This window comes from Mytilus trossulus, chromosome 9 (assembly GCF_036588685.1).
Source record: "Mytilus trossulus isolate FHL-02 chromosome 9, PNRI_Mtr1.1.1.hap1, whole genome shotgun sequence".
NCBI lineage: Eukaryota > Metazoa > Mollusca > Bivalvia > Mytilida > Mytilidae > Mytilus > Mytilus trossulus.
Window position 1 is genome coordinate 55,521,125 of NC_086381.1, and position 27,659 is coordinate 55,548,783.

The 27,659-nt window shown below is 31.0% G+C and overlaps 2 protein-coding genes across 2 annotated transcripts in view; one reads left to right on the forward strand and one right to left on the reverse strand.

Moving 5' to 3' along the window:
• Positions 1 to 11,312: 11,312 nt before the first annotated feature.
• On the reverse strand, positions 11,313 to 22,393 carry LOC134683145 (ciliary microtubule-associated protein 3-like). The gene is made up of 6 exons (XM_063542261.1): positions 22,233 to 22,393; positions 20,113 to 20,261; positions 18,632 to 18,730; positions 17,455 to 17,591; positions 13,715 to 13,841; positions 11,313 to 11,521 (listed from the first exon to the last, which is right to left on the reverse strand). The coding sequence occupies exons 1-6, from the start codon at positions 22,237 to 22,239 to the stop codon at positions 11,453 to 11,455; spliced, it is 588 nt and encodes a 195-aa protein (XP_063398331.1). The 5' UTR covers positions 22,240 to 22,393; the 3' UTR covers positions 11,313 to 11,452.
• The window catches only part of LOC134683143 (general transcription factor IIH subunit 1-like), a 28,019-nt gene continuing 22,751 nt past the window's right edge, over positions 22,392 to 27,659 (forward strand). Inside the window, exon 1 of the mRNA XM_063542260.1 lies at positions 22,392 to 22,494. The gene's annotated coding sequence lies outside the window, so the exon portion shown is untranslated. The remainder of the gene's footprint in view (positions 22,495 to 27,659) is intronic.

Sequence of the window (27,659 nt, forward strand, 5' to 3'; positions counted from 1 at the left end):
AGCCGTTTGAACACATTTAACAGTTTGCTCTTTTGTTGTGCTGTTATGCAACTGAGCACACACATGTTTGCCAATGCTATATTATTTCTATGTTTGTTAGAGGTAAAGAGCCTGCAATCAAAAACGTTTGACGTTTGTTTATCTGCCATCATTTTATTTTGTTTTGTGTACTGTTTAGAACTTTTCTGTCGATGGTTTTGTTTCACATTTTGTCATCTTCGAGGCTTTTTAATTGTGCGCTGAACAGTATGAAATGTGTTTATTGAATAAGTGTTAAGTGTGACCTGTAGTTGTTATCATCTTGTCTTGTTATCATCGGTGGAACCTTTCTCATAAAGGCAATCATACCTTTTCCAATTATTTTCTTTTATATTGAACTGACTAAATCATGTAAGTATGATTATAAAGGGTACTAATGCAATAGTCATCCAGTAACTTAAACATTAAAATTGAGAATGGAAATGGGGAATGTGTCAAAGAGACAACAACCCGACCAAAATAAAAAAACACAACAGCAGAAGGTCACCAACAGGTCTTCAATGTAGCGAGAAATTCCCGCACCCGGAGGCGTCCTTCAGCTGGCCCCTAAACAAATATATACTAGTTCAGTGATAATGAACGCCATACTAATTTCCAAATTGTACACAAGAAACTAAAATTTAAATAATACAAGACTAACAAAGGCCAGAGGCTCCTGACTTGGGACAGGCGCAAAAATGCGGCGGGGTTAAACATGTTTGTGAGATCTCAACCCTCCCCCTATACCTCTAACCAGTGTAGAAAAGTAAAAGCATAACAATACGCACATTAAAATTCAGTTCAAGAGAAGTCCGAGTCTGATGTCAGAAGATGTAACCAAAGAAAATAAACTAAATGACAATAATACATAAATAACAACAGACTACTAGCAGTTAACTGACATGCCAGCTCCAGACTTCAATTAAACTGACTGAAAGATTATGATTTCATCATATGAACATCAGGCACAATCCTTCCCGTAAGGGGTTTAGTATCATACCATCATAACATATATGAGAAGAACATAACCCGTGTCATGCCAACAACTGTTTTTAGAATAAATGTGTTTAGTTCCGACGCAAAGACCTTATCAGTGACTCAATATTAACGCCAAAATATGCAATCTTTAATGACTTGACAACAGTATCGTAATTATATCCCTTCTTAATAAGTCTATTCAAAGGTTTTGTAAGTTTATGAGGTGAATACTGACACCTTTGTGCTTTATAAAGAATATTTCCATAAAAAATTGGATGTGAAATACCTGAACGTATAAAAAGTCTGCATGTTGAGCTATATATTGTTGATGTAAATGTCCCTTGGTTTTGTGAGTCTTTGTTTACTCTTTTGTTTTGATTGTTATTGTCTTAAACATTACGGAAAAGAATACTTCAAATATCAATAGAAATTAAAATTGCTCATTAACTTAAAGAAAAAAATAACAGCAATAAAAATGTATAATACATTTAATTTATGATTTCTTGAATATTCAAATGTTCTCAATTATTAAATCGTTATTAAAGCTTTGTTATACTGTTGTCAAAAAAGTGATATAAGAATTGCTTCGATATTAAGATATGGCATTTAAAAGGACTTTCAGAAGCGAAATAAATATATAAATGAAAACTCAACTTACCGCCAGCTTTAAAAATCAGTAAATATAAAACATGTAAAAGTAGAATTTTAAAACACTGATATGTCCTGAAAACCATATTCAACATGTTCATAAGTTCAAGTAAAATCTAAACAATTATGAAAACTTTACATCAAGGATGCATGTATCCTTATAGACTTAAGGCTTATTTATTATATTAATTAATTAATGTTGAAATTCTTTGAACTTGCCTATCTATAATACTAAAATTACGAGGTCCAATTTGTCAGCCGTCATCACGTAAAAACGACGAATCAAAGAATTCAACTTTATATACAACTAATATAGTACAAAGGTGTAGATTAAAAATTACACCACACCAGGCCCTTTTGTTTTCCACGTAATTAATATTGCCAATAATTAAGAAGTTCTGGGTCGAGTCCGATACCGATCCCAATAGTATAATCACCTGTTACCTATTACCTTATTGTACGTTCCGCATCTGACAAGGCGCACCACCAAACGGCGTATTCAGGATTAATATGCTATACACACGGGTCATAATCACAGGGTTGAAACTACTAAATTGTCAAATTGTTATCTTTTGTAGTATTTTAATCAGTAAGACTTTCTAAGATAACAATACAAATACTAAAAAACTGGACTAAAAATAAGGCGTATAGACGGTACAGTTTTCAATTTGTTAGCGGACATGACGTAAAACAGCGAATCAAAGAATTCAACTTTATTCATAACTAATATAGACCAATGCTGTTGATTAAAAAATACTCCATTCCAGGACCTTTTGTTTTCCAAATAATTAATATTACCAATAATTGATAAGTTCCAGTTCGACGGGTTTAAACAGAAAGATTTGAAAGCAGAGAAAACTGTGTATCTTATAATCGGCATGACTTGATCAGATGACAATACTAATACTTAAATAAGGCTTGCGCATAGTTATATACTTTAATTCAGTCACGAACCCGCGATATCACGGGTGTGTTCTAGTAAGCTATATAATTGAAACTTAATGCGTTGTTACTTTTGTCGCAATAAAAACTAAAACATTACATTTGTCCTCCTGAGATTTAGAATAAATCGTTAAAGTACAGAATAGTTATAATGTTTATCATCAGAATGTGTATTAATTATCAAAGGTACCAGCATTATAATTTAGTACGCCAGACGCACGTTTCGTCTACATAAGACTCATCAGTGACGCAAATATCAAAATAGTTATAAAGCCAAAGTGTACAAAGTTGAAGAGCATTGAGGATTCAAAATTCCAAAATGTTGTACCAAATACGGCTAAGGTTATCTATTCCTGGGATATGAAAATCCTTAGTTTTTCGTAATACTGTTTTAAAATAATGAAAATATTTAACAACATTAAACAAAAAATATACCACAGATTTTTTTTCGGAATGAGCAGAAATAACAAATATTATTTGCTAACCTAAAGTGAACGGTAGTCTCATATTTCTTTAAAAGTGGGAGGAAAGATACCAGAAGAACAGTCAAACTCATAAATCGAAAACAAACTTACAACGTCATTGCTAAAAAAGAAAAGACAAAACAGACAAGCAACAGGACACAAGAGACAACATAGAATAATAAAGACTGAGGAACACAAACCCCACCAAAAACTAGGGGTGATCTCAGGTGCTCTAGCATTAAAATGATTCTTACAATACCCTTGATCTGAACACATTAAAGTCTTGTACAATTAAACGCAGTTGTAAGGATGACACTTTCCCTGTGAACGCTGAAATTATATAGACGTGTCAATGTATTGAACAGTATACCAAAAGGGTTATCGTTTCATTGCAGCTGGTAACCATAGTAGCATTGGAAATTTTGAATTTGAATTTTAGTTGATTTTCAAATAAAATTGTTACCATTTTAATCAAATGAACACACTCACAGAAAAAACGGAAATTTAGTAGAAATCTTAAATCTTAACAATGACTGCACAATTGAAATTTGTTTTTTAATCATATTTCAAAAGTTCTGCATTCTCAAAAGCTATGAACCCGATCAAGAAATCTTGAATACAATAATTTTAAAAAAATTACTGTACGAACGAGATGCAAAAATGATTAACCATAAAACCTGATATTAAATCGAATAATTTTAACTTTCAACGCTATATATTAACAATAACTTTTACAACGGTGTAGACAAAAAAGATCTATAATTATTACTAGTCATAATTATGATTGAGTTTAAGAAAGGCGAGACCGATAGACTAAAAATATCTTACGAATAAAGTTGATCGTAAGTCGTGAACAATCAATATACTTAATATATTTACGATCTTGGTTGTAACCTTTTTATTTTGTTAACATTTTCATTGATTCATGAATTAAAATATACTGGTTTACATTATTCGAAAAAAAACAAAAACAATACAACAATGTAAGATTGATAATTATTTATATAAAGATTCAATGAATAAATAAATTTTGACATAATTTACGTAACAATGAGGTTTTTTCATACTTGAAGTTTTTTCCTCGAAATCCTATGCACATACTTTTTTTAAAATAAAATTTTACAGCAGTGAATATTTTCGTTTAAATGTTGTAAAAATATATAGGAATCGCCATGAATCGAAAACAAACTATGTAAACAAAAATTTAAATTTTGCAGGCAATCGTCATGATAGTACGCTTCTTTTTTATTTTACGTTTTGTATCTCAATTTTGACAGGTCTTTTTATATATATAAAAAACCCAATTATATTATGTTTTTAATCGAAAAAAACGAATATGACAAACCTTAGAACTTACAAATTATTAAACAGAAAATGTCTACGCAATACAACTTCATCCTTGCATAAAATTCTGTGGAAGAACTTTAGAACATTTGTATTACTAGCATAAGACTGCATTTTTGCATCTTTTTACGATTATTTTGTATCCATTTCGTAACAGTGGCTTTCAAATATTTCAAAAATATACATAAAAAATTTCTAAGTTGTGTAGTTTCAAATCGATGAAATATTTCATTAAAGTCTGAAGATAAAGGCACAGTAGTATACCGCTGTTCAAAACTCATAAATCCATGGACAAAAAACAAAATCAGGGCAACAAACCAAAATTATCAAGTAATACCGTCCAATTATGCATTCCGAGCACGGATAAAACCGATGCTTATTACCTTTTGACCATAAAAACTCTACCGTTCAATTATTGCTGAACAAACGAGTTTGCAAAATAGTACATCAATATACCTGTCAATGGAATGTTGAAACGCCGTGTATATTCAACAATTACATTGACATCCGTTTTAACTGATTATATATATGGCAATTATAGTAATCTTGATTAAAATATGGTTTTATCTAGGCGAATATATTTAATGTGATTCCTACATATATATTGTTTTGAAGTATATGTGGAATCATAGCTTCCTGAATATATAATTGAATGATTTTTATGCAGTCGTAATTTAAATTGAAATGGACTGTCTGTACGTATCTGGCTAGTCTTTGTCATTGCATTCCAGGAAAATTCCATAATCATTTTATCAATGGATAGTTTTGCTAAATAAAACAAAAACAGAACTTATATCAATAGAGATGTGGATTATGTTGTTGTTGTCTCTTTGACACATCCCCCATTTCCATTCTCAATTTTACTATGAGACAGCAATGAACTTAACGTTAACGACACAATGGTAAATTCAGGTTAACATATTTTCTTCACCCATTATTAAGGGTCTCTAGCTACAATTAAATTTATAATATTAACCCCCTACTAGCCCCATTTTTTATGTAATTGAAGTCAAATTTTTATTGTATTTTGAAGTTCATATTCAGATATTGTCAGAAATATCATATTTGAAAATCAGTTTACTTTACTTTAATTTTATCAATATAATTCGCACAAAACAACTTCTCAAAAGATCTGACATCATGTTTTTTTTATTCAAATATTCAAAACAAAGACCCCAAAAATAGTATAATAAAAAAGAATTACAAAAAAATTGGGGACAAAAAGAGAGAATTTTCGGCCAAATTCAAAAACATAAGGAAAAAATTATATAAAAAAATACTTTACAATTAGCGAACAAAATGTAAAATTATAACACAGAAACTAAGGTATGTGCTAAGAAATAACCTGCAGTTTTGAAACTTTAATTAACGATGGTTTCAAATTTTTCTGTTTAATAATTCATTACAAAACCCCAAATTGAACTCATACATTTTACAAAAGTTTTAAACCATTGGACATTAATGTGGTCATTTCTTTCTTTTAAAAAAAGAGAATGTAAACGCTATCTCAATCTTGTGTTTTTTTTATCAATATTTCTGTTTGATTTTCTGTAAGGATCAATATCTTGAGTTAGCGTTTCAAACTTTCTTTCACATCAGCGAAGTAATTCTATTACACACAATACCTGCCAATAACTGCTACAACAGTCAGACCTGTACTTGGTGATTTTTTTTGAAATTTTGCGATATATAAATACCTTGCAATTTCCGGTCTCTATTTTTTTTAATATGGTCTGCCTGCTTTGTATCAATCTTTATTAAACGAGTTAAGCCCTTTTTCATTGATTTTTCTCGCCCGAGACGAAAGTCGCAGAAGCGAGACAAACAGGGATCACTTTTCCCGGGACGTCATCATCAATTGTTAGGTTTTTGCTTCAGTTAGTTTGATAGGAACTACTTGTGATAGATCAATGATGATAGGTATGAAGTTGCATTACTATCAGTTCATATTTGTTCCCTAGGTCATGGGTGCAGTGAGTTTGAATTAATCAGTAATTTCCAATGTTAATTTTTCTCCTAAAATTGGTAAGAAATTCGTTTAATAGATTTTTTTTTATATAGATGAATTACTATCAGTACATATCAGGTTGATAACTATTTTTTTCAATGTTTTGACCTTGAATTATATTAATAGGAACTACTAGTACTTACAATAAACAACGATATTTTCTATAGTTACATTGTTGCATGTTTAATTTAGTTTGTCAACTGTTGCCATGTCGGCCTACTGGATCATGGTCAAGTGACTGAATTGATTTTCTCTAAGCTAGCTCACTGTTTAAGCGAACATTTATCAACATTCTTTAAAAGCAATGTGCCATCTATTGGTTTCTTGTTCAAGTGAATCTTCATTTTTTACGTATATCGATAAGGTACTGTAAATTCGGAAATAATTGTGAGGTTTTTACTTCTGGGAATAGTTCGTCTTCGGCAGTATGGCAACAATTAGAACTTGCATTCCGATATCTGACACATTTCTGTATGTAACTGTTCATAACAACACAATAGTCAATCTTACATGTTTGTCCATTATTTTCAAAATTTCAATTATAATTTCACACAATATAATTTTCTATTTTTACAGTACTTTAATTGTTTTAATCGAGTTTTCTATGGTTCCGAGAGCCAAATGGATAAGTGTGTGCCAACTGAAATATCATTTTTACCTTCCAGACATAATATAGTGTTATTAAACATGGTCTGTTGTACCAGGAGAAAATAAAACAGACTTAGATACTATCTATAGCTAATAATTTTCTGCATTTATAAGTTGCATAAGATATGCTAAATTCATTCTAAATAAAATACAGCATGTTACTAGGGGGGACAAAAAAATACACATCCAATGTCTATGGCAAGCCAAAGTGGACAAAAAAGAGCTATTTTTTAATGTTAAAAAATCATTTTCTAATATAAAAAAATAGCTCTTTTTGTCCACTTTGGCTTGCCATAAATGTCCAAACTTTGCTAACAAGAATCTGACAACACTTTATGTTCAACTATCCGTTCTAGAAATTATTACATCAACTGATGAAAGTTCAGTTTTCAATTTTTTTGACAGTATTTATCATTATGGCAAAACCATAGAATTCCAAAACAACATGTAGAAAGGAGTATTCTCAGATCATTGTGGGCTAGTTACATGGCCTTCATTTCAATCAGACAGTGCTAGAATATCAATGTATCTGCATTATATGTGAAACTACACAAATACAAGAAAACATGTATAATGATTTCAAAGTTTTATTCTCATCACATGTGTAAAATATAACAATCAGATACATTATATTCCTGAAATAAGACACTGCAGGTTTTATTTAAGTTGCATTTTTAAAGTAATGTTACCTATCTTTTTTAAATTACATTCAAGATAAAATGAGGGAATACCTTATATCAACCAGACCTTTCAAAATGTATGCTCTACATCAAAAACATATTTGCCATGCTTTATCAACTTTCTTAGGTGATACATATGATAAGAAAATATATTTAGAACATTATTTGTGCTGACGAAAAATTTCTTCGAAATAGCAAAATAAGGCTGTTGTAAATATTTCTTAAATTCATTGTTCACCTCTAAATGATATTAAATTTTGAATATACCATGTTTAAAAATATCATTGAAAGTTGTACTATTTAATTTGATATCATTAAAATAGTTCTTCTTTCTCAAGGTAAATTGAACAAAACTACTGACAAATATTTTATCCTTTTATCAAATGTTTATTATTATGGACCTCTTTAATTATTTTGACATTATTTCAAAATATCATACTTCCCTATTGACAAACTATTGGAGTAGGTTTATATTGTAAAATATAAATTTAGTCAATAGAAAATTATTCAAACAAATTTTGATGAGGAGTACAATTATGTTCACTGATTAGGTACTAGATAATCAATATATGCTCTTTATGTACATGACTTTTTTTGTATATAATATTATCTTGGTGTCTTTTAGGATAAAATTAAGCTTAAAAAAAATAGAACCAGTACAGTGAAAGGTGAGATAACTGTATACCTGTTACATACACAATGAAAATGAAAGAAAATCAGAAAGGTAACAAAATCTTAGTATTGATTCAGTCTCTGGTATAACATTATTCAATTTTTAATTTAAATTTAAAATTTGCACTTTTCTCAGAATTGAAATACTATATGATGACAAAATATCTAAAATTCCACTGTAAACTTGGTTTAAAGATTATGTGATGTGAAATGTAATCGTGAACATTATAATTTCACAAAATTATGTTAAATGACCAAACAAATAATATATATATATATAGTATTGGCAGATATACATGTATGTAAAATTCAAATCTTGTCCAAGAATGTGCATAAAAAAATGGTTAAATTATCATCTCTAAAAAAAATTTAAAACTTAGTACATGTTTATATGGTATCATCATCTTTATACTAAAACATCCATATTAAAAAAAACTCCATAAAACACGTACATACCAACTTTCATTTCACACACCCATGTTTTCTATAATTATCTCCCTTTTTCAACCATGCAATCTTTCATTCATTTACCAACAATTCACTGTTTCAAAATCTCATTATTTAATCTTGGTAAGCATACAACAAATGTGATTGGTTGACAATGAATATACATCAAAAGCTACAAAAAAATTTTTTTTGTTGTAAAATAGTGAAATTACCCATAATACTTGAGAATCTTCAACAGTGAATTCAACATCTATTATCCTCAATCAAATACAGTGTAACCTGTGTTATCTGACACACTGGAGGACCAGAAAAAAAAGTCAGACAAAGCAGGGTGTCAGTATACTTTTTTTCTGCAAGGATAAGCATATTTTCAGATCATGAAAATGTGAAGGTTAAATCAGGTTGTTGGAATACTCAGGTGTCAGATTAGGCAGGTTGCACTGTAACAATTTTCTGGTAGTCCAAACATCTCTCACACTCACTCATTCATTACATGTCAACTCTCCAAACAATGGTGATTGTAAAATATCACAGACATTAAAAAATCAAATCTTAACCAGGTTTTTTTTCAAATTAATAAAGAAGGTAGACCTGGGATAAGGGAAATAGCTCTTTAAATCATTTTTACTTTTGTGTCAACCATTTTCTCAAATAGATTCTAGGTTTCTAGGTTACATAGATTATTTTAGATCTGTTTCAGGTAAGGGCTTAAAATACATTAAGAAACTTGACTTTTACCATCGCATAAATGATTTAAAGATTTATCTCCCGGAACCAATGTCTACTTTAAAAGTCTAAATACTTATATATATGTACAAGTAAAACTTAACAAAACTAGAGGCTCTAAAGAGCCTGTGTCGCTCACCTTGGTCTATGTGAATATTAAACAAAGGAAGCAGATTGAAAATTTACTACAAAGTTCAATAACTCCTACAGGGGTCAATTGACCATTTCGTTCATGTTGACTTATTTGTAGATCTTACTTTGCTGAAAATTATTGCTGTTTATAGTTTACCTATATCTATAATAATATTCAATATAATAACCAAAAACAGCAAAATGTCCTTAAAATTACCAATTCAGGGGCCGCAACCCAAAAACAGGTTGTCCAATTCATCTGAAAATTTCAGGGCAGATAGATCTTGACCTGATTAACAATTTTACTTCATGTCAGATTTTCTCTAAATTATTTGGTTTTTGAGTTATAAGCCAAAAACTGCATTTTACCCCTATGTTCTATTTTTAGCCGTGGCGGCCATCTTGGTTTGATGGCCAGGTCACCGGACACATTTTTTAAACAAGAAACCCCAAAGATGATTGTGGCCAAGTTTGGATCAATTTGGCACAGCAGTTTCAGAGAAGAAGATTTTAGTAAAAGATTACTAAGATTTACGAAAAATGGTTAAAAATTGACTTTAAAGGGCAATAACTCCTAAAGAGGTCAACTGACCATTTTGGTCATGTTGACTTATTTGTAACTCTGACCTTGCTGAACATTATTGCTGTTTACAGTTTACCTATATCTATAATAATATTCAATATAATAACCAAAAACAGCAAAATTTCCTTAAAATTAACAATTCAGGGGCCGCAACCCAAAAACAGGTTGTCCAATTCATCTGAAAATTTCAGGGCAGATAGATCTTCACCTGATTAACAATTTTATCTATGTCAGATTTGCTCTAAATGCTTTGGTTTTTGAGTTATAAGCCAAAAACTGCATTTTACCCCTATGTTCTATTTATAGCCATGGCGGTCATCTTGGTTAGTTGGCAGGGTCACCGGACACAATTTTTTAACTAGATACCCCAATGATGATTGTGGCCAAGTTTCAAATAATTTGGTCCAGCAGTTTCAGAGGAGAAGATTTTTCTAAAAGATTACTAAGATTTACGAAAAATGGTTAAAAATTGACTATAAAGGGCAATAACTCCTAAAGTGGTCAACTGATCGTTTTGGTCATGTTGACTTATTTGTAGATCTTACTCTGCTGAACATTATTGCTTTTTACAGTTTATCTCTATCTAAAATAATATTCAAGATAATAACCAAAAACAACAAAATTTCCTTAAAATTACCAATTCAGGGGCAGCAACCTAACAACGGAATGTCAGATTCATCTGAAAATTTCAGAGCAGATAGATCTTAACCTGATTAACAATATTACCCCATGTCAGATTTGCCCTAAATGCTTTGGTTTTTGAGTTATAAGCCAAAAACTGCATTTTACCCCTATGTTCTATTTATAGCCATGGCGGCCATCTTGGTTAGTTGGCGGGATCACTGGACACAATTTTTAAACTAGATACCCCAATGATGATTGTGGCCAAGTTTGGTTAAATTTGGCTTAGTAGTTTCAGAGGAGAAGATTTTTGTAAAAGTTAACGCAGGACAACGACGGACGACGACGACGGACGCCAAGTGATGAGAAAAGCTCACTTGGCCCTTCGGGCCAGGTGAGCTAATAAAAAAGAAATAACAATTGTGTTTTCTCATTTCTGAAATATAATTTAAGCTGGTTACTGTTATCTTAAAGAGCCAAAGTTCCACATTACATTTTTTACATTACAAATATTTGTTTTGGTTTTGTCTGACAAAGGAGTTCATTCATAATACAGCTTCAGGTACGCCAGTTTTCTATGATATTTCTGTTCCTCTTTTGTACTGTACAACTGAAAAAACAAAGACAAAATACTAAAATATACACTCTTATTTTAGATGAAATTAAGTTTCACCCCTTTTTTAAGACTCTATTGGTTGACTTGAAATACAAAAGATTTAATATGCATATTAAAAAAAATTCAATTGTAATAAAAATATCTAACAGGTGAAACTGCGAGCTACTGCTCACTGATGAAACCCCCGCCGCAAGTGGATAATATTAATAGTGTAAAAATATGCAAGTGTTCGGTAAACAGGAAGATGTCGAGTGATGAATCTGAAAACGCATTAAACAGTATAGCTGACTTATATACTGAGTGCCAATGAAAACACAACACTTTTGTTTTTCCAAAAAATCTTATAATTTTTATTTTATTTATATTAAAACTTTGTATAGTTGGTTTAAAATGACTTTTAAGACCATTGACGACAACTTAAACAAATGCGAAGTAAGGGTTATTTTGAATGGACATTATCCGTGTTTACCGCTTTTCAACATACGCACCATTTAAAACTTGGCTAATGTCATGAATTTTCCCGCCCTTATTGTAAGGAAACTGCAACAAACATCTGAGTAAATGCCAGGAATTTCTGACAACCAGCGACATGTAGTTTTGAGCATGATCCAATGAAGCCTTTCACTGCATACAATTACGAGAAGACTGAAGTTGTAGCATCTACAATAACCCAAATCATCCACAAATTCAACCAAAATGAATCATTTAATGTTAAGCGACATCCCGGGGTACAAAAAGCAAGAAACGTTCAGCCAGACCGATACGTTTGGTCTTAAACATATTCGATATTGACTCTGATGGGTGTACAAAGGTCACGAGAGTTCAATGGTGGTCACGGTAGATCCTTTGGAGCAATTTTAGTAAAGCAACATTTGCGCTGAAATTGTTAAAGAGCACCAAAGTCTTTCCTCAGTGACATCTAAATGGCCGTAAGGCGTAAATATTGAATTCTGTAGACCAAAAATCATTCAATGTTACCCAAACCCGTCAGTTATGGTTACATTGACATTTGGCACCAATCTTGGCCAAAAGTCATGTGTTTCGCTCGATTTTGGTCCGATCGAGCAAATTTTGCATCAGATTGGACATGGTTTAGTCGATGAAAACCACAACCAATATCATAAAGTCAGCTTGAGTTTGATTTGCGGGACAAGTGGAACAACATTCCTCGAGATCACATTAAACGTTCGGGATGATCAATTCCACGGCGCTGTCAAGATTGCGCTGCACAACGGGGATGTAACATGTTTTGTTAGGACTGTGAGTTGATGATTTGACATTGGATGTTTCGTTTACCTATAGGGTCTGAAAGATGACAATGAAACATTTTTGTTTGATATCGATCTTTTGTTAGAATTGTTAATTTTCAAGAACAATTTAATTTGAATGATTATCATTTCTTATATAAATTTTATTTTGGAAAAACCAAGTGTTGCGTTTTCATTGGCACTCAGTATATAAATCCTGAAACCAAATTTCAGAAATCCTTGTATTGTAGTTCCTGAAAAATGTGACGAAAATTTTCAACTTGGCTATCATGTTTAAAATCATACAAGTGTTCGGTAAACAGGAAGTTGTCGAGTAATCAATCTGAAAACGCATCACACGGTATAGCTGACTTAGATAAACCCTGAAACCAAATTTCAGAAAGGGTGGATGTGTAGTTACTGAGAAAAATGTGACGAAAGTTTCATGGGACGGACTGACTGATGGAAGGACAAACAGACAGAGGTAAAACAGTATACCCACCTTTTTTGAAAGCAGGGTATAAAAACAGAATTTTAAAATGCAACATTCTTTTTTTCTATGTTAAATTGTGTGGTTGCCATGAAGGAAAATTTCTCCAGTTTTTATTATCACTTAATCAAATAATGAATTTCAAGGATAAAAATGTAAAATTAAACATTGATAAATACGGTAATAAAGAATTCTGTCATCAATACTAGAATTTATGGTTTGAATGAGTTTTTACAAATAGGATCAGTCTGTGCCTTCCTGTTTCAGAGGAACTTGATTTATTTCCCTATATATTCAACCAAAAAAGTTCTGTCTGACCAAATGATTTTTTGGTCAGACAGAGTTTGGGATACACTGTAGAATATGAAAATCAACCATTGATGCTGTCAAAGTGGGGATAACTCTTCTTAAACTAAAACTTCTTTTTAAAACATAGCACTGTATTTTTACCTTATCAGTATTTTTGTTGATTGTACTCTGTACGGTAATTGAAGGCATCAAGATGGGTGTTCCTCCAAAGGATTGATGCCACTGTACTTTTCTGTTTTTTGGTATTTCGTGTTCGTATGTTCCAGCCCTGTAGATGTAAAATTGAATTCATAACACATTGATATTGATATAAATCATGACAAATGCTTTAGCAAGTGTAACTTTTTTACCATCTATAACTCAAGTATAGTATAGTTACTTTAATATACACACATTATTTATTCAAGGTTTAATATTTGATAGAGTTTCCTTCCATTTTTCTCATAGTATTGTTGAATATTGTATTATTGTATTAAACACATTCAAAATTTAACAAAATTATACGGTCTTAATTTTTGGAAACACTAAAATATAGATTGAAGAAGGATCAAAACCTTTCTTTGGAAAATAAAAGATATAATTATCAATAGAAATTGGTAAAAGGTTTAAAACAAAAAACTATGTGTTTAGTATTGGACACATACAGTACTGTTCAAAAATATCGATTCGATAACTTTTTTCTCCGATTTCCGTGTTTCTCGGAATCACACCGAGTACCGCGGATTTCACTCCTAAAATTCTCCAAAGATTCTCTCCCAACACCGCGTGGCTGTTAATTGGTTTATTGCCCATCGGATGTACTTCAAATTAACGACGCGTGACAACATAATTGGATTACCCAGATAATTTACCTTTGAACATTTAATCGATCTTGGTTGCACAGGTGTGCTTTAAAATCACGGTATTATAAATTGAACAAATGTTTTCCTTTCTTTGACAGATAAAGATGTGACAATATCATTTAGAATAAGATAATTATTATCTTTTATATTTGTGTCTTATGCCGTTATCTTTAAAATAGAACGTACATACGAAAAAGTATGAAGAAAATTGTTATTTTGTGTTTCTATTACAGTCTGGTCAGGTCATACATTGTGTTCTTTCAGCAAGGACGATTTTGCCACAATTAGTTTCTTTTATAACTTATTCAATAAGCAATATCAGCGCATTAATTGTTCATTATTAAAAAATCAACTGGCTAATAAAATCACATGGTTTTTTTTCGGTAACCCGATTCATCGGATCATCAAGTAAACTTAATTTATTGAGCAATGTAAAATATGATGTTTCACCACCTCGGTACATTTATACAGACTTGAATAATTCAAATTACGAACAGAAACTGTTAAATGACAACTCTGTTGACAAAGGAAATAATTTCAAGTGATATTGATAGTGCTCGTCATTTTCGCATTTTACGGAACAGTTTTCAAATTGACGAAAGTATTTATATCAATTTCGTCATTTGAATTTGGAAAGTGAAAAATATGTTCACATTAATTATATTATAAATGTACTATAATTCCTGTGTTTGACAAGTTTATGACGCTCAATCATTTTACATTTACAAAAGATGTTAAAAGTTGTGATGATAAGTAATCCGCTTATCGCTATCTGATAGGTCACTAATCCTTTAATTATTAATAAAATTTATCAAACCTCATAATTGCCCATCATAATATTCTATTCCAGTTAAATCAATCAGTCATCATTTTATTTTCAAAATTTCCCAACCGCCTACAATTGGCATTTCTTTATCGTATTATCATGATTATTGTCATTTGAATACAATCAGTCACCCCGGACAATTTCCATCATAATTTCAATTAATACATCACCAACTGTAAATCTATATTATTGACCATGGACATATAACTAATGTACTTTCTTTTTTGAAAGATAAAATATTAAAATTCAAATAGTTAAAAATGTGTTCACGTTTATTCGGATAAGAATTATATTTTCTCGATAAATCAATTGTAAAAGGACCTTCTGGAGCCTCAATACGATTGCACAAAAATGTCGTTCTGCAACTTTAGAAACCTTGAATGGACTTTCCCACGGTCGGCCAGAAAGGTCACCTGAGTTTACTAGTACGCGATATTTTTTCCCGCCCTTTAAAAAACTCGTGCTGTGGATAACATTGATGTTAACTATTTTTAGCATTTAACATTGTTAAGTAAGTCAAGTTCAAGTTCAACCCAAACTGTTGATAACTGAGATGTGTATCGTGGAATTGTCTTCGCACGGCAAATAATTGTTTTTAAAATCTTTTGTTGAAAATACACAAATTTACATTCATTGAGCTAAAGTTGATGTTAAACAAAGACGAATTAATGCAGCTGGAAGTATTCCTGTTGTAACGGAAATGTATTATTATTCTGCTGTACTGCCAACAAATCGTAAAACGAAAATGCCGTAATTGTTAAGCATAACGAATGGTGAATAATATTTTCCTTTTTACTTGAATATACAAAACTTTCAAACACGTAATTTTATTTAACTGCTCAGATTAATTTAGCGAAAGTTTCCGGTTATTTTTACACAAGTATGCTCATTTCGTAAATAAAATATTAATTTACTGGTGAAGACATCGAGGTCAATATTAAGTAGTTTTCATTTTTTATAAAACTTAAATACAATTGAAAGAATTAACAACAACATTTTGCTTTTAAATCTTTTATTCATTCCAGCAAATTAGATAATCGTAAAAAGAAAATGCCGTAGATTTACACAATTAATACGGGGCAATCATTTTGTCTAATGAATGGTGAATAAATTTTCCTTTTTACTTGCATATATAAAACTTTTAGACTTATAATTTTTAAATAAAGACTTTAACTTTGAAGTAGAATATTTTGTTTTTCACATATTCCGCTATATTTTATAATCGTTTTTTTTTAAAGCAAGTACATTAAGGTTAAGATATTTTAAGATGGGCTAACAAAAAATACGAAAATATTTTGACTTTAGTTTTTATTACCACAAATGAAATTTAATTAGTATAAAAGACATTTAAAATTATACACCTGTTTGACACTTAAACTGGTACAGTAGACCGGAAATATAACTCTTTATTACTTCAATCTTTACCTGTCAGGTAATCCAATTACCCATTCAGTCTTGTGCCGGTATAGATCAAAGTAGGATAAGGGCAATTAATTCCTCGGTGTAGAGAGTGAGCTCGTTATCACAATAAACATTTACCTGATTTTGGGAGAGATTACTCCCAAATTCCTCCCAACATTTTGGGAGGAATATCGGAGTTTGTCGGAGTGGCTCCGACATTTTCCTCGGTGTAGGGTGTGGGAGAGTTGGTACTCTTGAACTGTACTGTACTATGTATACAGGTTATTGATGTTTTAAATTGGACAATACACTCACAAACTGAATAACAGACTCTAGCTTTTTTGTGCATCTTCCCAGTTTACACATCAATAATCTCTTTAAAATGTGTTTAATTCTATGGTGATTTTATGAGAAGCATATTTTCACAATTTTTTTTTAAATTGCAAAACTAACTAGAATGGGCATCTTACTAAAATTATAATTTAAATGTTCAAGATGGTACCTATCACAAAAGGGAGATAATTCTGTAAAATCAGCTAAACATTTTAATCACATTGTATTGTTTAGGAAATATAAGGCGTGTCAAAAACCAAAATTTGTGTTTTTCAAACTGCTGAATATCCAATGTAATTTTAAAGAAAGTGTGTTGAAATTTTTATAATCTTGTCAAAAGGTCAAAGTAAGTATTTTGTCAAAATTTTATGAAAATTAAACAAGTCAAATTAATTTTAGTCAAGGTGTTTGGTACCAAGAAGTCTATAAATTTAAGGAGGAAAAATTACACATAAAAAAATATCTTCTAATTTACCTACCCTGGTAATACATCTACAATATCTCTTTTGTATATTGGAAATCTGTCTGCTCCGACTAAAAATGGTTTGTTATCTGTTTCAAATGTTTGAAGATCTGTGTTGTTCTTCTGGTAGCTTGTTGGGCAAGGTGTTCTAAACTACAAAAAATACATAAACCTAACTTACAATGTATAAAAAAGTTCAATAAAGATATAATAATATAATCATCAAAACTTTAAGGAGAGACATTGTTGAAGATGATGATGCCATGATGATGACAAGAAGGTGGAAGATGACAGATGACCATGATGATGATGATGAATGTTTTAATATTAAGGTCCAGTGTCAAATAGAATGCATTTTTTTATTTTTTAGTTTTCAGTTTCTTTAAAGAGTTCAAATATCCTTTTTTGCTTTCTTTAGAAGATATAAACCTCTCTGTTTTAACACCAGCAGAAATAGTGCAAAAAATTACAAAATACTACTTAATTGACACCATACATGGCATTGATTAAGTTACCATTGAGTTAACAGTAAATTAATCAAAACCATGTATGGTGTCAATTTTCAGTTAATCTACATGCACCTATTCTAATCAATTTGTTTATGATTATCAAAAAAAAATAAAAAAATTCTAGAATGAAATGATTTTTTTTAGTTTTAGAACAAGAATTAGTTTAATTTTCAAAGGCATTAAATTTTTCAATGTTCATGCTTATTTTAACAAACTCATGGGATCAGAGACTGAGGTCTTTTTAAGAAGAGTCCACTGGAACTTGTCATTTTTGCCATGGTGAATCCAGCAGTCAGAAGATGCAATTAATGATATATTAATATAGTTTCAGTCCCTGAATGATACAATAGAGCAAGGAAATTACACAAAATTCTGATTATTTTTTTACTTTTTGATTTTAAATGATGATATATGTGCTCAGTTCATACACATTTTTACAATTCTGATGCATCTTGGGAATCACAAATTTTTAAAAAGATGAGTCCAGACTGATTTTGGTTAGTCCAAGCCTTGAAGTCATAAAACTTTCGAGTATTTTTGTACTCATACTCCAAAATCAACCAATCAAAATGCTGGATTTCAGGCTTCGAGCATGATTATTGTGCTGTAAGCGTTGAGCAAAGTTTTATGACCTCCCACCCCAGGACTCATGGACTCACTTTTAGTGAGAACCCTGAAACTTACCACAAAATCTCTCCGTATCCTAGGTCCTGTTCTAGCTCCCATAGAATAACCTTTGTTGCTTAAAAGCTTTGTGTCTACTTGGTAAATAAAATTGGTTTTCTACAATAAAAAATGACAATTTTTAAAACATTTACAAAATTTCAATCAGTCTGGGATATTAGCTACTTTAAAGTACTGTAGAGTCCTTACAATATAAGTTGAAATTATTAAAATTATTAAAATAATGTTTTTCTTGTGTTTTACTAATTTATTAGAACTTGAATTATTTAATAGCCTCATAGTTGATACTTTTTTGACATGTTTGCACTAAAAGCACTGTTCTTTTTGTTTTTAATTTGCTTTTTTTCATTTTAAACTGTTGGTTTGGTTCAACTACATGTTCATGTATCTCAAGTAGTTTAAGTGTGATTTCCAAAATATCAATGATACATTTTTAACATGCCATAAAGGCACTGTTTCTTTGCTTTCTTTACCGTGCATGCATGATTTATAATTTAAGTTTCTTGTGTATAATTCGGAGTTTTAAGTATGACGTCCATTATCACTGTAATAGTATGCATATTTTTTAGGGGCCAGCTGAAGGACACCTACGGGTGCGAGAATTCTCGCTACATTTAAGACCCATTGGTGGCCTTCGGCTGTTGTCTGCTCTATGGTTGGGTGGTTGTCTCTTTGACACATTCACCATTTCCTTTCTCAATTTTACCAATTATTATGTGTCATGGATGGATACCCCATATATTTTTTTTTTATAAAGACAATAGCCAAGTTTGACCTGATTTATTTCTAGGTGCACAGATGCCACAGAACCTTTAATTTGATCTTAGTTGGAAATTATTGTGTGCTTGATTGTTATGCATGTGCTCCACATGGGCAGTTATTGTAAAGATGGTTAAAACCAATACTGAAATGTCTTGAACATTGAGACAGGTGGATAAATAACAATTGCCCTCTTAACCTGATTCCTAATCACTCTAGTTCAATTCGAAACAATAATAAAACTTTAATTGAGTTTTTTTTGCCATAAAATTTGTCTTTGAAAAAATGTATGAATATAATATATTAAGATTTGCAATTAAAAAAAATAAAATAATTTGAATACAAATCATAAGTTACAATTATATACACATGCACTATAATTCAACAATAGATCACTCACTTTAATTTCCATGCATCAATGATCATTAGAATTTAAAAGAAATGCATGAATAAGTTTTCCTTAACTATTGCAGAAGTGGTACAGTTCATTTCTGTATAAATAACAATTTTTCTGCATATTAAGTTTAATTACAGCTTCAAAAGTATGCATACAGGACCAAAGAAATCTGAGGTTAAATTTACTAATTCAGTTAAATATCTTTGATGATACAGAAGAAATTGTAGCAAAGTTTAAAACATTATGAGTCTTTTGTAGACAAAACACCCTTCTGGCATAAATCCTTAATCCTGGTATAATCTATGATGAGTTTATTTACACTTACATCTTCGTTCTCATAACAACCAGGGCCTCGATGTGGTGCTCCTCTTAAAGGTGCTATTTCATTCCCAAACCGATTCCGAGGCATTTTGATTGGGAACAGCTCTCTATCCAGAGTTGTCATGAATGAAATTTTCGATGGTTTTTTGTCCACTAAAATATATAAAATCCACAATTTTAAAATATAAATCAAATTCACAAGTTTAAGAAATAGATGACTGTGATGTTGATTTGCATACATAGTTTACTTTTTTCAATTGACAATTTTTTTTTATTATCAATATTAAAAAATGCATGTTTACAAATAACAGAAAGAAAAATAATTGTAGATTACTATATTCCTTGAAAGGCATGTGGTAATTGTAACAATATATAAAATATTATTCTTGATTATTGTAAACCAACTCATTTTTTCGCAATTTTAGAAAAATAATGTGAACATATTAATGTGAAATATGTTAAACATAGATCTTCTCTTATATTTATACATTTACATCAATAAAATCATAACATCATGAAAATAAATCACTGTGATTCGAGACAGATAGAACATTCCACAAAAATAAGTTGGTTTACAATATTTTTTGTTTATTTGAATATTTCTTTACATTTTTAGAACAATTTGACATTTAAGTCAATGCTTACTATGGATTTTGAAAGGGATGGGTGTCTGTGATAATATGACATTGATTTGCATGCAAAGTTTTCTGCAAAATTATGTACTTTCTTCAATAGAGAATTAATCTGTTGACATATAATGGATGTCTGTGAAATCTTTTTATGGTGTTGATTTGCATGCAAAGTCTTCTTCGCAATGGATAATTCTATTATTGAATCTGTTCATGCATGCCTGCAATACACCTTTCACTATTTGTCCACAATTACTGGACATCACAGACAGGTTCCCATAAAATTTTGACATCATAATACAAAATATCTGACGCCTCAATGGAAAAGTGATTGTCGTATGACGTCAATTTAATATAGTTTAAACAGGCAGATTCTAGGTGAGGGACAGATTTCCAAATAGCAATTAGGTGTATACATGTACATCTTGTAAAAAAATAGATGTTTATTATAACTGTACATGTATGTGATGTTGATTTGCATGCACAATTTACTTCTTCTTTTTCTTTTAAGGTGGTACCCAACACCTTCACTAAAATTAATTTGGCTCGTTTAATTTTCATAAAATTTTGACAAAGTATTGACTTCGACCCTTTAATTTTTTGACAAAATATAAAAATTTCAAAAAGTTTGAACCAACCATTTAATCAGAAAAATTACACTGGTTATATAGCAGTTTGACAGGCAATAATTTTGATCATTGAGAAGCTTAATATTCCCTTAACAACACAACGTAATTAAAACGTAAAGCTGAGTTATCTCCCTGTAGTGTTGGGTACCACCTTAAGCTTCTAGCGATCCTTCAATTATTAAAGTCTAGGGTCTGTTTTTTTTAACTAGGGTCGGTCAGGTAACTGGAACCACACATATATTTTAATTTGGTCTAACATTTGTATATTAATTCTGAAATTACATATAAATTTTCAGATTTACTACAACAAATAAAGATGTATTTACAATGTCACACTAACAGATTCATGATTTTTCATTCATGCTTTACATTTTCTTATCTTCATATTGCCTATCAAAAACTATTTTCATATACATGTATGTAAGATTTGTAATCAGCAAGTAAGCATATACATGTATATGAATCACTCTAGTAAACGCTAAGTAATCTAAAAGTAATCATGATTACACCTGTTTTTTGCAATGTAATCAATTACAATATGATTACTTGTAATCAGAAATGACATGATTACTGATAACACTGCAAAATGTAATCGATTACAGCTGATTCAAAAAGAGAAATGACACTGAGCTTGCTTGGAAAATTTTGACGCCATGCGACAATCACTCATTGCATGATTAAGACATCACATTTGTTTTTTAATTGCGATACAATAATTTGTTGGAAATTTGTGATCTTAGGATATCTTAGGGTGACAAATTTGCATAAAAGTCAAAATAAGGGTCTTGAAAACAGGTTCATAATTTGGCATTGCATTTTTACTGTCTGTCAACATTCTTCGTATAATTCATCCGTTTATTTGTTACCTTCCATGTTTAATGGTTGTTTTGAACACCAGATTAGTGCTGATATATCAATAAAATCGTGGTTTCTTATGTGATTCTTCTTTATCTTATTATTTGCTAAGTACTGGCATCAATGTTGCTATGCAAATGCGCATGACCGTTATTCACTTCCGTTTTTTAATTGTCGTAAATTAGACGGAGTGCGGCAAATGTCGCAACATTATTATTATTCGCAGTTAAAAAAAAAAAATCATTCAAAATAGAATAAAGATCAAAGCAAAAAGTAAGTTCCTATATATATACATCATATTTTTAGCAAAATCTTCATTTCTTGTCTATCGAGGTTCTGTTTCCTCTCCTCCTCTTTATCTGTTTATCTTCTATAAAGATGATAATTTAGTCTTTGCAAGAAAGTTGCCATGCCGGCATGTATCTGTATTTTTATGTCTGATGTTATATGCTATCATAATTATTGGTTCTATTTGTAGGATGCTAGACTGAATAAAAATTCAATTTGGCATACATAAGTTCACATACAAACAAATGTTAACGCAACAGATAAAATAGAGAATCAATGGAAATGGGAATGTGTCAAAGACAAAGAGACAACAACCCGACCATGATACAAGTCTACAAAGCGTTGAATGGTTTATATGACATCGACTGGATGAGCCTATTTACTTTAGCACCATCTAATAATACTAGAGGTCACTTATTAAAACTTTTTAAAAAACAGTGTAAGACCACACATAGACTAAATACTTTTTCAATTAGAGTAGTGGATCAGTAGAATAACCTGTCAGATTTAACGGTGACGGCAAAGACTGAATAATTTTAAGTCTGCATTAAATGGCGAAAATTGGAACCTATATAAATTCATATGTTCGTGTTAATTGTTTCAGCTGTGCACACCTAAATAAGTATTTTTTGATAAGTTTAATATATTATATATATAAATACATGAAATATATTATTATGAGATGAGAAATCATATACGACAATCCAAGATGAGGGGTCAGTAGAAGCCTTTGGCTTATGTAACGACCCGAAGATAAAGGTATAAAGGTATAAAACAGACAACAGCAGAAGGTCACCAATAGGTCTTCAATGCAACAAGAAACTCCTGCACCCTATATATGGCGTCCTTCAGCTGGACCCTTTTAAAAATATCTATACTAGTACAGTGATAATGGACGCAATACTAAACTCCAAATTATATACCCATTGGTGGGTTCGGCTGTTGTCTGCTCTATTGTCGGGTTGTCGCTTTGACACATTCCCCATTTCCTTTCTCAATTTTATTTACTTAGAACAGAAGCTTCAAACAGTCAAAAGACAAAAGTCTAAACAGTAAAAGAAAAATATATAGTGGTAGACAACAACATTGTCAATAATTAAGGCTTTCGATACAGTTTGTCCATGAACCAAATTGACTGTACATGTCATTTTGGCCAAGGATTTGTATAGTGTCACTATCCTTGTTTGGCTAAACACCAATTTTGGGGTTTCTTTGTGTTGTTCCATTCCACATTTTTATGCCCCCTTCATAGGCATAACAAAAGGTAGCTGCATAGCTGTAGCTCATATGTCATGTATGTCCTTATGTTATTTTCAGACTAGTATACCTTAAACAACAAAGTTATTTTTCATGTTAACCTGTGTATATTATGAAAACCATATTTTTTTCAAAAGTGATTATTTTCTAAGGGTTATTAAGTATTTCACGGTGGTGTCTTGCCATGGCTTTGTTTGGACTTGTTTGTTTGCTTTTTCAATGTTTTTGGCCTTGATTGTTTGTCCCTAATATTTTATGAACTATGTACATGTATTTGCATTGAGGTATCGCAGATCAAATTTATTCGTTCATAGTGTGTTAATTTACCCTTTTTGATTGAGTTAAGCCTTCCAATTGATATTTTATCATGTGTTTTTTAGCTCACCTGGCTTTTCTCATCACTTGGCGTCTGGCGTCCGTCGTCGTCCTGCGTCCGTCATCTGTCGTCGTTAACTTTTACAAAAATCTTCTCCTCTGAAACTGCTGGGCCAAATTAATCCAAACTTGGCCATAATCATCATTGGGGTACCTAGTTTAAAAATTGTGTGGCGTGACCCCGCCAACCAACCAAGATGGCCACCACAGCTAAAAATAGAACATAGCTATATGGCTTATAACTCAAAAACTAAAGCATTTAGAGCAAATCTGACATGGGATAAAAATGTTCATAAGGTCAAGATCTATCTGCCCTGAAATTTTCAGATGAATCAGACAACCTGTTGTTGGGTTGCTGCCCCTAAATTGGTAATTTTAAGGAAATTTTGCTGTTTTTGGTTATTATCTTGAATATTATTATAGATAGAGATAAACTGTAAATAGCAATAATGTTCAGCAAAGTAAGATTTACATATAAGTTAACATGACCGAAATAGTCAAATGACCCCTTTAGGAGTTATTGCCCTTTATAGTCAATTTTTAACCATTTTTTGTTTTTGTAGATCTTAGTAATCTTTTACAAAAATCTTCTCCTCTGAAACAACTTGGCCAAATTAAACCAAACTTGGCCACAACTATCATTGGGGTATCTAGTTTAAAAAATGTGTGGCATGACCCGGCCAACCACCCAAGATGGCCGCCACAACTAAAAATAGAACATAGGGGTAAAATGCAGTTTTTGGCTTATAACTCAAAAACCAAAGCATTTAGAGCAAATCTGATGGGGTAAAATTATTCATCAGGTCAAGATCTATCTGCCCTGAATTTTTCAGGTGAATCGGACAACCCATTATTGGGTTGCTGCCCCTGAATTGGTAATTTCAAGGAAATTTTGCTGTTTTTGGTTATTATCTTGAATATTATTATAGATAGAGATAAACTGTAAACAGCAATAATGTTCAGCAAATTAAGATCTCCAAATAAGTTAACATGACCGAAATGGTCAGTTGACCCCTTTATAGGACTAAGGAGTTATTGCCCTTTATAATCAATTTTTAACAATTTTTTGTAAATCTTAGTTATCTTTTACAAAAATCTTCTTCTCTGATTCTATGTGGCCACAATCATCATTTGGGTGTCTTGTTTTAAAAATGTGTGGCATGACCTGGTCAACTAACCATAATGGCCACCATGGTTAAAAATAGAACATAGGGGTAAAATTCAGTTTTTGGCTTATAACTCAAAAACCAAATCATTTAAAGCAAATCTGACATGAACAATGATGAAGGAAAATTGTTTATCAAGTAAAAATATATCTGCCCTGGAATTTTCAGATGAATCAGACAACCTGTTGTTGGGTTATTGCCCCTGAACTGGTAATTTTAAGGAAATTTTGCTGTTTTCGGTTATTATCTTGAATATTATTATAGATAGAGATAAACTTTAAAATACAATAAATGTTGGCAAAGTAAGATCTATAAATAAGTTAACATGACCGAAATTGTCAGTTGACCCCTTTAAGAGTTATTGCCCTTTATATTCAAGTTTTAACCATTTTTTCGTAAATCTTAGTAATCTTTTACAAAAATCTTCTCTGAAACTACTGGGCCAATTTAACACGGTATGAATACAGAATGAGATATTTTTTGATAATTTGTATAAAGTGTTGACAATCGTTTCGTGTAAACAGAGAAACAGTATACATGAAACATAAATGAAAAACATGATATTGCTCTGCTTGTACATGGAGTATATTGTCTTTACCCAGGTACTTTCACATAAACAGACACACACACACACCCGTACTTACACACAAACTTGGTCACAAATTTTAATTAATTTTTTTTATTCATGTTCTGCAAACACTTTTCAGAAACGCAATAAACTTGTCAAAGGAAAAGTAATCTTTTACCATGCATGACTTGAAAGGAAGTACTTTATTGATTTTAGCCCACTAAAGTAGGTTAAAATGTGGAAACCATGTACATGTAGATGGTGTACAGGTCACAAATATCACATGGTGCCTATTTTAAAGATTCTAATTCCAAGTTAAAAGTTGTTTTCTTTACTGGATTTAAAGAATTTTACATTGCCAATGATTTGGATTAAATTGTATATAAGGGCTATTTCAAAAAAAATGATGCCTTTCCTTTAAACCTTTGTCAGTCTCTTGTATGATACTATATCTGTAATGTTTTTAGGTCAGATAATGTATTATGATTAGTTGGTCCTAACTACCAAAGATAATAGCAGTATGCATGGTATGTGCTCTGTTTAAAAAATATTGTCCAAAATTGTACCTCAAAATGTCAGGAGTGTAACGCTTTTAGTGTGACATTTAGAAGAAAGCATGTGCATTCATTGATGATATAGAATAAATAAGGGCAGATACAATACCAAACAATATCTTTCATCCAACTATTATATCTTGACTATGATTTCTTGTTTAATTCTTCCATATATTTACATTTTTATGAGCCTCATAAGGTAAGTCAAATAAGTTTGTGTTAAAAAAAAAATGTTAGTAAAAGTCAATATGCTGCCAGAAAATGTCTTTGTAGGTGAAATAACATGTTTCTGTACATCTTGCACGGTTTATTTTTTTTGGTAAGTATCATAGCTTGGCACAGGTGCATCCAGTTGACCCTGAAGTTCTACTACTGGAATATTATGGTTACAATAAGAGGACTACCCAGGTCTGTCAGGAGTGTAACAACTGGGTTAAGATGTATATTTTTTAGAAACAATGTTGTTATAGTTGTTGTTTTTTCTTGAATTTCAGTGAACATTACCTTTTACAGTTTATCAGTAACAAACATGCCATTATTATGGCCTTCATTGCTTTTGTATGCTCAATACTTCAATGTCAGGAGTGTAACACAAAAAAATGCCTTATTTCAATCTTATTAGCAAAGGTAAGTTATTGGAAGAAAAACAAGCTGACAATTATTATAAAATGACATTACTACACCTCAGCTTAACACAGAATACAAGTCTACATCATTACTTTCGAAATTTTTGAACTAAAATTGCAATTGAACTAGCTTGTTTAAATGTGTTACAGTCCTGACATACAAGTATTGAGCATAAACAAGCAATAAAGGCCATAATAATGGCATGTTTGTTACTGAAAATATGCAACAGATGGTGTTCACACTCAAATTCCAGAAAGGAAAACCAATAATAACAACATTGTTTCTATAAAAAAATAACATGAATGTTACACTTAAACATTTTAAAGTGTTACACTCCTGACATTTTTGGGTACATTTTTGGACAATTTTTAATATACAGAGCACATACTGCTACCATCTTTGGTAGAACGAACAAACTTATCATAATACATTATCTGACATAAAAACAGCATATATATAGTATCAAACAAGAGACTGAACAAGGTTTAAAGGAAAGCCATCTTTTTTTTTAAATAGACAATTAGCAAAATTTGTAAATATGTAAGAAGTATATAATTTGTTTTAACCTGTTCTTAATTTGCACTAAAATAATATGTGAAATAT

Bases quoted from the DNA above. Each gene is read 5' to 3' on its own strand.
- LOC134683145 (XM_063542261.1), bottom strand. The intron at 17,592-18,631 runs GTAAGTTTCAGG...TATTTTTTGTAG, and splicing joins GGATACGGAGAGATTTTGTG to TTTAGAACACCTTGCCCAAC. The intron at 11,522-13,714 runs GTAAAAATACAG...TTGTTTTTTCAG, and splicing joins TCAACAAAAATACTGATAAG to TTGTACAGTACAAAAGAGGA.